Source organism: Colletotrichum godetiae (genome assembly GCF_030913485.1).
Source record: "Colletotrichum godetiae strain CBS 193.32 chromosome Unknown BDP55scaffold_15, whole genome shotgun sequence".
Lineage (NCBI taxonomy): Eukaryota > Fungi > Ascomycota > Sordariomycetes > Glomerellales > Glomerellaceae > Colletotrichum > Colletotrichum godetiae.
Window position 1 is genome coordinate 81,303 of NW_026851263.1, and position 12,719 is coordinate 94,021.

General features: G+C 56.6%; 2 protein-coding genes across 2 annotated transcripts; one reads left to right on the plus strand and one right to left on the minus strand.

The window, feature by feature from the left end:
- Window positions 1-36: 36 nt before the first annotated feature.
- BDP55DRAFT_727258 (uncharacterized protein) lies at window positions 37-2,169 on the minus strand (the record flags this gene model as incomplete). The annotated part of the gene is made up of 2 exons (XM_060579276.1): window positions 37-1,621; window positions 1,670-2,169. The coding sequence occupies 2 exons, from the start codon at window positions 2,167-2,169 to the stop codon at window positions 37-39; spliced, it is 2,085 nt and encodes a 694-aa protein (XP_060430995.1).
- A 6,220-nt stretch (window positions 2,170-8,389) lies between these two features.
- BDP55DRAFT_90466 (uncharacterized protein) lies at window positions 8,390-9,794 on the plus strand. Its single transcript, XM_060581308.1, has one exon. It carries the CDS (start codon window positions 8,757-8,759, stop codon window positions 9,426-9,428), a length of 672 nt encoding a protein of 223 aa, XP_060430996.1. The 5' UTR covers window positions 8,390-8,756; the 3' UTR covers window positions 9,429-9,794.
- The last annotated feature ends 2,925 nt before the right edge of the window (window positions 9,795-12,719 follow it).

The following is a 12,719-nucleotide window of genomic DNA, read 5'->3' on the forward strand; positions in this document are numbered from 1 at the left end:
AGATTGTAGAGAGGCGTGATAAGGATTCAAAGAATCTTAGTACGCGGTGGCGGTAGTTCCCTCACTTGTAGCAACGGCCACCAACGCCTCCAGGCGTCTCAGGGGGTCAGGGTTGCCGGGCTGCTGCTGCTGGATTTGCTGCGGCTCAGGCTGTCGCCCAGGAAACCCAGTAAAGTGTCCCATATTGGGATGAACCATACGGTTGACATGGGGTCCGCGAGGATCGTGGCTAGGTGCTTCCGGTCGAGGTCCGTGGACGTTGCTACCAGAGGGACCATGATACCACCCATGGCGTTTGGTGTCTCGGTGTGCAAAGGACGGGGCCGACATCGTGTGCTGGTGGTTGCGAGTGAAAGCGCCCGAGTTGGCATACGACGGCGGGTCGACCTCGAATCTCACGGTGGGCGGGTTCAAGCGTACCTGCTCTGCTTGTGCCTGCACTGCCTGGTTCACTTCATTTGCCCACGCACCGGCGCTGTCGCGGGGAGGAGTGGTGTTGGAGGCAATCTCAAGTCTCGTCAGGCCACGGTGCAAGCTCATATCCCATTGAGCAACATTCCGTCGCTCATCAGCGACTGCCTCAGTACCAGGCAGCATGGGGCGGCGGTGGGCACCCTCGGCATCAACCATCATCGGCGAAGGAATCCGTCGAGGAGGCGACACCTGTCTGGACGGCAAGGGGTCAAAAGATTCGATGCCAGGCAACCGGAGTGTCTGCTGAGGGTTGGGAGCATTGGCAATGGGCGGTGCAGGGTTCGGTTGAATTTGACCGGGAGTGAGGACGTTGCTGAGGTGGCTGGTGTTGGTGTTGAAGGTCCTCGTGTCAGGATGCCAAGTCCGCCTGCGCCAGGCCTCGTCTGCATTAGACGAAGTCGAGTCCCTTCTCCCAGACCATCCAGACGTCGGCGTGGTCGGCGATGCCAGATGGCTACTGGGGGCTGGGGAGAAGGCTCCCATGTTGGAAGTGTTGACAGGTCCGTTACCATAGACGATTCTGTTGACCGGTGCGCCGTGCGGTGACTGGAAAGGATTGACGCCGGACGGCACGCTGAGTCTCCGACCCGGAGTTCGCGACCCAGAAGAGTACATGCTATGAGATCGGGAGTGCGTAGTGGTAGGAGAAGCAATTGCCGAACCCCACCGCGGGCTGCTCTGGCCTGTCGAGAACGTTGCTGACGTCGGCGTGCTGTAGTCAGTTGGCGAGACAGGGCGATAGCCGTAAGGACCGTCTCCAGCACTTCGGTATGATTCGAGTGACAGGCGGGAGCGAGGGTCGCTTGCCATGACGAGAGGCGGAGGGCGTCTTCGGATGTCATCACGAGGTCCGAAAGCAGAGCCGATGGAGCCGACACTGGCGATGCTGGATGTCGAAAGCGACTTGGAGTGACCCCTGACAGGTCCACCAGGCGTGCTGCCAGCCGTTGATGCGCGAGCCCTGCCACCCTGCTGACGCACACGCTCAGTGCGCATCTGCCTCTGGAATCTAGCACCAGTCGCGGCCAAGGAATCTATGGGGATGTCCTCGTTGACGTGCACCGTCTGTGCGTGTTGTCGCAGGTTATCGAGACGGGAGAAACGGCGCGAACAGTGACACTGGAAAGGTCTCTCGCCGGTGTGTTTCCTGCGACGGTTAGCAAACGCTCGTCTGCGGGCATGTCAGAGGACCTACCGAATGTGCCTAGCCAAATGTTCGCTTCGAGTAAAGCTCAAGTTGCAGGGCGGATAATCGGTGCAGTAGAATCGCTGTGATTTCTTCTTCTTGTTGGATCTGGTACCGTCGGCATTCACGCTGTCATCGTCAGATCCCTCTTCACCTTCGCCGTCGGACTCGTCCATGTCCACATCTTCCGAGTCCCTTGATCTCCTCGAGTGTTGTGAGTTCGCTCTTGTCGGTGTCTTGACCTTCTCGGCACTCTCGGGAACCTGCACGGCCTGGGGAAATGGCGAACTTGGTAGAGGCTTCTGGGAAGCCAGACCTGTGGTGCCGCTACCACTGCTAAAGGTCGCTTTCGTGGGCGTCTTCACATCCTCGGCCATAGGCTGTGGTGTGCGCGGGAGCGGTGCAGTGCTTGGCTTCGGTGTGGTTGGTGACGTCGTCATCATCTTGTCGTCCATCTTGATGTCGGCACCAGGCAAGGGCGAATTTACTGGTCTAAATGCAGCAGCCATCTTTAAGCTGTGCTATGAGTCGGAATAAGCGGGCGTCGCGAAAGACAGCCTGTTGAAACCCTCTCGCTGTCGAGGAGATAGTGCGGACGCAGGCTGGTGAGGCCGAGTCGAGCACAAAAGCACACAGGTGCGGGGGAGAGCGAGCTGCGGAAGGTGGTATTTGAGAATGATTGAGCCGGGGGGGGGAGCGGGCTGAAGAAGGGCGGGGGAAGGGCGGAATGAGAGGGGGTTAAGGGAAGAAGAAAGAAGAAAAAATGTCCTGAGTCTAAATCAAGTCATCCGAATACTTGTTGTCTGGGTTCGAACTCTTGGGTGTCTCTCCGTTCCGAGTATGCGTGGAGGAAGTGGTTGTGGTGGCGGCAGCAACGGGCTTTGAAAGGGCGACAAAGGTTGTCGTGAGCCGGATATGTGTGGTAGAGAGATGAGAATCGTAGAGCGCCGATGGAAGTGCGACCGACGTCGATGATCTATCCCCGGGCCTTGAGGAGTGGGGTGGTCTGCTGGAAACAAGGTGCAAGGCCGGTTTGGTAGCGGTAGCGCGGTTGAGTACGGATACCGACTGCTTCTTTCGTAGTATAAACGGAGCAGAGTGGAGGGCGAAGAGAAGAGAGACAAGTTGGTACGGAGACTGTAGGGCGAGGGGCAGGCGGCTCTAGAAAAGGACCTGCCAGGGGATTGTGGCGATGAATGGTCGATGATGAAAGACGTGCCCTGATCTGACCCTGCTGGCTGCAGTAAAGTGGTTCTCAGTGGTTCCTCGCTGACTTTTCTTTCCCCCTGCCTCCGGCTTTACGCCTGCTTGCGTTCGTTCGAGTCTAGCGACAGGTAGTGTCGAGAGCTGGGCGGAGTTTGTCTAAGATGGGTTGGAGGAGCCAACCAACCAGCCTCCTCTTGGGGGTGTGCGTCGGGTGCGTCTTGGGGGATCCGGCGCACCAAGTCGGCGAATTTGGGTGGGAGTGTCTGTGGACTATCGCAGAGCCAATGTAGTCCGGTCCAATGCCAATCAAGATCCGAGTTGACGGGTATGCGAGCTGGGTGCCTTGCGTTTTGGTAGACGATTTCGTAGGTTGCCGACTTGCAGTATCCGTATGGACCGAATATCAGCTAAAGTATCGAGCGTTATAGGGCAGGCCGTGTTGGTCCTGAGTCTTGGAGATGTTTAAGGGTACAAAGGAGTCTTGGTTGGCGAAAATGTATATGCCAAAGGCCTGTCTGGTGATTCTCTGAATACGTACTCGCTGATAGTGATGGAGAGGGAGAGGAAGAGAAAAATATGATGGTTTGCAGCGAGGGCGAGGGAGGATTCGTAAGTATTCGTAGTCGATGATGGGCCACAGCACACGGAAGCGCTGGCGGTACTCGTGTACGAGAAAGAGTTGGTGGACCCAAGGGCAGGCCAGGTCCAGGGCCAGGGCCGGAAGCCAGGGTCAGGGTCAGAACCAGGACCTGGCGGCGGTAGTGGTATTGGTGGAGTCGATTGGCGGGAGGTACAAGGGGTACATGAAAGTCAGACGGCTTGGTGTGAGATCCCAGTCAGCCGGGCGGTTGGGGGGTCGAGGTCGAGATCCACAGGAGTCAGGACTACCTAGGACGGACTGGCAACGGACGGGAGGCGAGAGTGGCCGGAACGGTGAGAAATGTGGCTTGCTCATCCGTCTGCGGGCGGGAAAAAGCCTTGGGGAAACTGGTAGTTGATAGGTTGCTTTCTGACGGGTGCGTTAAAAACGGAAGACAGCGTCGAGCGAGGGGGAGGCGACGGTTTGCCTACTTTGCTAAAAGGTAGCGGGGGATAAGAAGCGACGAGGCGTCTGTGAGTGAGAACGTGGGTGACTCCAGCGCCGGGCTTCAGGGAGAGGGGCACACGGGGAGGTTGGTTGGCGGAGTTGCTGTGACGGCGCGGCCAGTGCCAGTCAGGGCGGCGGGCCAGACGTAAGGTACCGATTATGGCTGGCTGGCTTGGTCGAGTGCAGGCACACAGGCAGAGACGGGGATACAATGCGAATGCTGGTCTTGGAAAGATTGTCCGTGGGTTCGAGGGTTTCCCAGGAACAAAGGAGGAAAGGTCGAGGCACCGCAGGGGATTGGTGGCCAGGTTGAGATATGGGGGTGGTTTGTTGACGGGTGCGAGACGCGAGGTGCGAGGTTGATGAGGTCAAAGTCAAAAGGGACGGCGGCCAAGCCAGTCTGTCAGCCTGTGAGGTGAGGAGCCTGGCCCGAGGTTGCGATGCGCCGCTGGATTTGGAGTTTGATGCCGCCGCCGTTGGTGGTGATGCTGGTGCTGGCCGAACTACTAAGGGCACCTGGTGAGTCCTGACGGTGGTTGATGCGCGAGGCAAGCCGCAGTGGGTTCCCGTCCTGTGGATTACACTGTAGCGTGGCCGTACATAAGGTACGGTAAGGTGCGGATACCGTCGAGAAACCTTGCCCTGCCTCTGCTTCTGGCCTTCTGCTGGCAGCTGGACCTTTTGGCTTTGGCGGCGTTTTCCTTGTCGATGCGCTGTGCTGCTACCCTACGCAGGGGTAGGCGGTAGAGCGGGCGGGGACAAAGTTGGACGGATACGGACGCAAAAGGGATAAACGGCAGGATGCATTCGGTGCCACGATGGGCGGGTGCGTGGATGCGTGGATGCTTGGCCTCCGAAGCACGGCTGCTTGTAGGTACTTGATGGACTAGGATGGTGCCGTAGTAGGTAGTCTGGAAGTGTCGTGGATAGAAACTAGAAAGCGGTCTCCGAGGAAGTGGATGCGACAACGAGCGGTGGGAGGTTGGTGACGGAAGCTGAAAAGTGTCACTGGGCAAGATATCATGGATATCCGTGTAAGAAGAGTCAAAGTTGATGGATATTGATGGTTAATGGTGTTGAATGTGGGCGTGCCGGCGGTCGGGGATTGGGGGGCTCGGCTCGGTGTCGTCAATGTGTTGGTTGAGTGTTTATTTCTTCTTCTAAGCCGATGATGGATGACTCGATAGGATGATGCATGGAGAGAGCAATTAAGGTAAGGCAACGTAAGTATCCAAGGATCCCTCAAGTAGAGAGGCCAAGTCTGAGAGAGATGATGGATGCTCGTGGCCGGGTGGTGTGTGCTGTGCCTGTGTGGCTTTCACGGTTCTCACCTGGGCGGGAGGTGGAGGTGGACGCGAGGATGCCCTGAGTGAGGGGACCTGGACGGAGGGGCGGCGATAAGGATAAGGGGATAAAGTAAGGTAAGCCAAGGCCCGGCGATGCGACAAGACACAGCCCGAACTTTGCGCGGGCTGACGACAGGAACTTACCTGAGGAAGGCACTACCAAACCTACGAGGTTCAAGTCAGGGCAGGCACGGGGTCACTCGGGTGGGTGAAAAGTCAGTTTGGTCAGGTCCAGGTCAGCAGTCAGCAGTCAGTCAGGTACGGGCGGCACGGCAGCGCGACAGGGAAGGATGACTCTAGCAATGACATGCAGCCTCGACCCATCCGCGCCTTCCATCAAGTGCCTCGCTCACCAGCACACCTCACCTCATATCAGGTGTCTTTGTATCCGTACCTTCCTCCGTCACATTGAGGTGCGAACATCAAAACAGTCAGGAACGAGACGGCACCTTGGACTGTTTACTTGAGGCAGCTACTTGCTGTACCTGAGGCACTTTGCCCGACCTGCCTTACTTCCGTGCCTTAGCTGATGCACCAAGACGGGTCCAACACGATGTTTCTGAAGAAGGCGCACGTTGAGAGGAGCCGAAGGGGTTCGGTGCCTGGCCCTGCCTTCCAGGTTCCTTCCTCACGGTAGTAAAAACGAGTGGTCGGTGCAGGTGGTCAACGCAGGAGGCAGGCAGGAGTACCTCTGGAAACAAGAGGTTCCTTCCTAGCCCGGCCGGACTTGAAAATCCATCCGTCCACCTGTCCGTACCTTTTGCGCTTGCTGGAGCTGTCTGTCGCAAGTCGCAAGCCGCAATACCATTTTGAGCGGCGGGATGATGTGTCGAATGTACCCCTTGACTGTCTCTACCGTGGATAAGGTACATGGACTGTGCCCCTCCCCCTCCCCCTCCCCCTCCATCAGCCCGCCCCTCTTCTTTTTTTTTTTTCCTGCTGCATCATGCGAGGGGTTGGGTGCGCCCTCACTGGCCGCCTTTTTTTTCCTCAGGTAAGCACCCTCGCACCTCAACTTCTTCGACAGCTTCGCTTCCTCGTCTCTTAACAGCCACCACTAACAGTCTAGCGCCGCCTTAGCCCAGGCACCTCAAAGTGGGGACCAGGTGTTGGCGTCTGCCGTCTGTGACCTTCCAGTCTTTGCCCCCCGTCTCCCGTGTGCCTGTCCCTGGCCCTGTCAACGTCCTCCCAGAGCCCAGGGGCCTTCCTTTCTATAAAAAGCCATGGCCGAGAGGGGAAAGATAGTGTAGACGATGCCTGTGCACTCAGTCCGTCACCCGTCACCCGCCAAGCGAGAATCCACCCCGCAATCGAGGCGCCGCCGTTCCGTCTTCAACCTGGACCCGACCTGGACTGGACCTGGACGGTAAGGTTTCTGATGGAGTACGGAGTACCAGAGACAGATACCTATGCCTTGGTACCGATGTGCGCCTTACATATATCCCTTACGATGCCTACAATGCTTAATCGAGGATATATGTGTGTCGTTATGTGTCTCGTCAAGTGCCCGGACGACAAGCAAGCCACTTAGTCAACCACGGCAAAGTAGCAAGTGTAGTGGAAGAGCGGAACCCATTTCCCAGATAAACGAGCCGCGAACGACGACACGGACCAAGACGGGTGATTTTCTCAACGGGAGACCGGGACAGCACGGCGTGCCGGAGGCGACTACCAGGCATGTGCCAGTCCTCAGCCCCGGACCATCAGAGCTTATTGCGTTTCCTTCCTTCCGTTGCTTCCGTTTCGCCCAAGGAAGCAAGCAGCAGCTAAGGTAAGGCACACAGGCACAGCTTGCCGAACCGTGGGTCGCATGATAATAGACACGAGCCACGGGAAGCATGTTGATTAACTGTGTCTGGCCGAGTAATGTCACGGGCGAGAATATGCACCTTATTCGTGCCGTGGTGCCGCATCATACGTGTCTATCTATTTCTTGGACTGCCTCGCCGTAGCTAAGGTGCAACTTCTGAACGTCTTACGACATACCATTTACGGTATTGATAACGTACCTTACTTTCGGTCTTGCCTTCCATCTTCAGGATGTACCCTCACCCATGTCTCCCGCCGGCGATTATTAGAGAAGGCTCGGACCAAGGAGCACCAAGGAGCACCAAGAAACGGGGCATTATGAGCTTCTACCTAGCTTTGTATTAAGAGGCAGGAACAACGTGACATGGCAGATCAGGAACGGGAACAGGCAGGCGATGCCAACGCTGAGTGGGTCCGGACTCCACGAGTTTGAAGAATGGAGAGGAAAGACCAGGCACAATCACCCTGCACCGGGAAAGAGCCGATAGGTATCGTCGCTTCCGTCTCTGTCGTTTCTTTCTTGCCCGATGTTAATTGTCATTCATCAAGGTGCTGCATCTTGCTCTGTTCGGCTTGTATCTTCTGAGGAAAGGTACCTAAGGTAATATATTCTAAGGGAAGGCACCGAACCATCCAAATCCTCCGGCGGCTTGGACTTTCCCCTTTCGCCTCAGACTGAGAGCCGAGAATTCCGCATGCCCGGCTGTTGCCCACGTTGTCTCTTTCCATGGTGTGTCCTCTTCTCCGTACCGCCGTACCGCCGTACCTCCGTACCCGTCTGCCCTTTGCCATCTGCCAACGTCCACTCCGCATCTGCCGTCTGTCACCACCCACCACCCACCACCATCCTCAACCTCAGCTCCGTCTCGGCACCAATTCCTCCATTCCAGCCGGGCCAACATCCTGAGACGCATCAAATTCCTACAGCACTACACCATACACCACACACCATGAACTCCCTGTAGCTATCGATACGACTGACTCCCTACTTTACCTCCTACGGCTGCATCGCTCACACCCGCCAGAGTCACAACTTCCTTCGCGGCCTCGCCTTGGCTCAAGGGATGCCGCACGCCAGACGCACGCCAACCCACCAGCCCACTCACACTCGCGTACTTTTGCTCTGTTGGCACACCCTCACAACCCTCTCATCAGGCCCTTCCCTTGGATGGACACCACCACCAGACCAGACCGCCCGGCTAGATGAAGGACGGGAGTGACGGGCTTTGGAAGTCTCGCCAATCATGTTGCAATCACAGCGACAATGGAGCATCGCCACATAACACATTCTGTGATTTTCTTGCGAGCCATCGTCTGAGAAACCGAGACCAGGCACTCGTTCTCGAGATCAGCCATCAAGGGCGGCCCTCCCTTGCCCTGCCACAGTCGAGCTCAATGTGGCCCAGACCCAGAGACACCGACCGGGTCCAACCCCGGACGAACACCATCAATAACACAAAGTCGCTGCCGTCACCTCTCACCACTCGACAGGGTCCGTCTTCGTCCCGTGACAACCATCTCGTAACTGCCATGGGAGCTGCCTGCCCTTGTGCCTGGATCTAGCCTGGAGTCGCCTACTCGGGTTGAACATTGAAGAAGCCATCGTCAATCGAGAATCCACGCCGACTACTCATTCATCCTCGGAACGATGCCAACAACTTCGACACAAACTGCATACGCGCCAAGAAACACTGCTGAAAAAGGCTCTCTTGGCTCTTTCGAAATCACCCTGCGCGATGCATCACAGCTCCAGCTCAATCGCATTCGCGATCTCTGTGTAGGAGTCACAGCCCGGCAGATGAAAGCCGGTTGTTATCCAGCTTCCCCACCATCTCGTCAGAATCGCATTCAACATGTCACCGCCACGGTGCAGCAATCAATCCGACAGTTGCAGCCAAAACACACTCAAACCCAAGTGTTTTGGTCTCGACCATGCTACCAAACTTACCAAGTCGCTGTCCTGCGTTATACGTGTGCGCGGCAATCAATCACCGACATTATTCTCGCCCTGCGGTCCGGGACTGATTCAGTCGCCCTTATCGCCAGGTCGTACCGCCCACACACGAACTTCTCCCTAGCAACTACGTTCTGGTTTCTCGCACTCTCCGACCTCTCGTTCGTCGCAAAACTGCACTTGTCTGCCGACTACTGTTTATTATCAGCCAGACAGGACAGGGAGGTCGCCTTTCTGCAACACGCACGCACAAACTCCAGCCGCATTCTCCACGATGTGCTTCAGCACCCTTCGTGCCTGCATGCCTGCATTTACAGCATGTACCACTGTACGCCTGGGATGGATGGAAACCTGCCGATGCCCTAGGTTACTGCCCCGCACTTGACCGAACGCGGGGGGCTGGCCACCTGGCCCTGGTCCTGGACTGCTGGGTGATGGCCGCAGGGACACCACGACACCGATTCTTATGCCCTACCGTCTAGAGTAAGGCGGGCGCCGCTCGCTGGCTAGAGGGCGTGGAGGGCAAGGATGCCCGCCGATCTTCACTGCCAGATCGCAGAATTCCTCACCAGGCCGCTCCACCGTCGCTGCTGAAGATCACCCAGACCCTATGTCATCATACGCCAGCGACGCTCAAGAATTCTTTACCAAGCCGCCATTAAACTCGCTGCCCTCATCGTTTTAAGGGCTTGATCGGCGTCCCCTCCCCCCAGGTAGACCAGCATTGACCGTTTTCTTTCAAAATTGAGAGACTATCCCAAACCCCACAACATCTTGCCCGCTGTCGGCTTCATTGTCCAGGTCATTTTGGCGAATCTGACAGCGCCCATCAGTACTCGAACGACCCGGCGCCTCTCACTCGTTCCCAGACACCCCGCCCACTTTCTCTCTCTCTCGCGTCCTCCTTACAAGAGAGCCGACAATGTAAAACCCCCCTGACGGCTTTCACAACCTTGCGCGTGCTTATGTGCGCTGCGCCGCCAAACATCGCATCAGCTCATAGCCACTGTGAACTGTCGCATATCACGACGTTGATTCTCGATTTCCATCGGTGTTGAATAACTGATGAAGGACCCAGTAACTGTCTAGTCCGATGGATCAGGTGATGTTGAGCTCGCTTCCCAGTTGGCCCAGAGTGACGACCATGAACGAAGTATCTGTGTCAATCCGAACTGCCCAGTTCAGGTCAGCCAATGCGTAGCACCCCCCACCAAATGATCCTAGCACCTGGCAGTCCGTCCTCCTTGCTCGGAGAATGAGGAATTTAGACTCTGCGCGGATGAAACAATGCATCGGAATCCCCGCCCCTTGGCTTCGCGTGTCAACGGTCTGCTGGGAAGATGCCGGTACACGGGCGGCCTAGCGCCTGGCCACTACTGCCTGTCAGCGGAAACAATGGGCACGCAAGCATCGGATCGCTGATCAAAACTCAGGGCGAGATCCCGGCCAAGGACGCAAGCTTGGAAGCGCCGTGGTTGGAATGCATCAACCGCTGGGACACTGGCACCAGCATGAGTTTGCAACTGGTACTCGAGCAAGGCCTCTCCTTGCGCCATTGTCATCCAGCTCTATATACCGAGATTCTTTGTTCCGCCGCGTTATTTAGTTGAAAATCGCACCCGCCCCTCCGCATCCAGACATCCAACCCGGAAGACCTACAGGTTGACAGATTGATAATGGGGGAGGGATGACGAGAGCGCTGAGCAATCTGACCTGTCTCCCACTCACACCTCGCAACCCCCCTCACGAGGACACATCTTGGCTCGTTTCAAACAAAGTGCAGAAGACAGCAGTAGGCGCTGATGCATGCGAATCGACGAGGGAGGGGGATGGGATGCCCGGAGGGTCGCTGTGATTACGGATACGCAGTAGGCGGGATGCCGTTTTGGGAGACGCGCGTGGAAGACTGCAGCCATATGCAGGTCGCTGGACTCGAAATTTCGAACCGTACCTGGAATTGGCGTTGGCATCCTCACTTGCGCTCACACTGCTGCGAGTGTTGTGCTTTGGCCCGACTAGAACAATCTACATATCCGTTCTTGACTACGACCCTGTTCATGCAGCTCGGATTCTCGGTGTGGTTCTCTGGGCACTGTAGTTTGCATATCTGTGCTGATACAGCCTCAGCAACCATCTTCTCGAATCCTTTACGGTAGCAAAGTACGCCTGGATCTCGAGCTGTTCCATAGAGCCTGGGTAGAACGCCACGAAGCTCGGTAGTTCGTCCCGGGCGGTGAGACAAATCTGCTCCTTCAGCACTTGCCTGCCGAGTCTGTCGAGAATGCGAAGCCATGGGCAAGAGGCGAGGCTTTTCGTCACAGCCACTTGGCTACCTTTTCTCCCGAAAACATCTCGTGGCTCAGGGGTACTTTCTGCTGCTTGGACGCGACCATCCACGTCTGTAGAAAAAGTCGATCAGAGTGACCGCTCGCTTGGATCTCACCGCCGAAGGTCTAAGACATGACCGAACCTGTGATCTAGGCAAGGGAGCTGCCGTAGCCATGGGCTGAATCAACTTTGTGCGACATTCTACGCCGCATTGTGCTCCAGGCACCAGACGGGAGTCTTTAGAAACGACACTCGAGAATTCCATTATCGCGTCAACAGGCTTGCACGGCTGAAGCTTGAACCCCTGCAGATATCGCGGCAGTCATGGACGGATCTGTCGATTGTACTGGCTTTCTGGTCAAAGGTAGCCCATCTCACGTAAAGTCCACCTGCGAGGAGTATGTGAACTCATCGACTGGTTTCTCGCCGCAGCAGCTTGCGCTTATTCAGGCCTTGCCATCGAATGCCAGTGTTATATTTCGAATTAGCGTTCGCGCCCGCAGCTATCGGCGAACAGCACATTATTGAATGGCTGCTCCACAGCTTCATTCATCTCCATCGTACCTGTCGATGCTTCGTGTCAACTGCCCCGTGTGGGATACTGGATGCCCACTTACAATCGGGATGCGAGATGCAAAGGTGATCGATACTGGTGGTCCATGCACTGGATTGACTTGGTGTAGGCACGGATAGTTCACACCGTCTTGTCGGCCAGGGCGATAGGCGAGACCAGCGGCGAGCGAGAGACAACAATGCTTTCCACGAGCCGCACAAGATGCCATCCGACATCGACCATCGTTCGCCTCATGCAGATCCAAAGGTTGCGAGTAACGCTGCACGCCTTGGCTTGGTCGTTTACCAAGCTAGGCCCATCCCTGAGTCGGATGCTCTTTTTCCCTCATTCTGGCGTGTCTGGTCGAGAGTCAAGGCGCCTCGGACCCCATTCCAACAAACCTGTCTTTTGTCGCCAGCGTAGTGTCTCTCTCACCGCTCTTTTACAAGGGTTTACCTCGGTGTCTAAGCAACTGCACCAACACGGCCCCCGACGATGAACGAAGCCTCTCGCCCACGCAGACATCCCTTGAGTCTCGAGTTCCTCCCGTATACAACGACTTACGGCCGGCCGGTTCACGCCACGCACCGTTTCCTCTCCGTTATCGATGATGTTAAAACCGTAGCTGGCTAGCTGGGCTAAAAGTGTACAACGAGACGCATGAATAGCGCCATGCATGCGCACGCAGTAGCCTGCGAGCTGTCCCCAGTGCGGCGCACAACATGCAGACGTGCATGGGCTCGCATCCGAAGACACTGCTGCTAGAGCAGTTTACC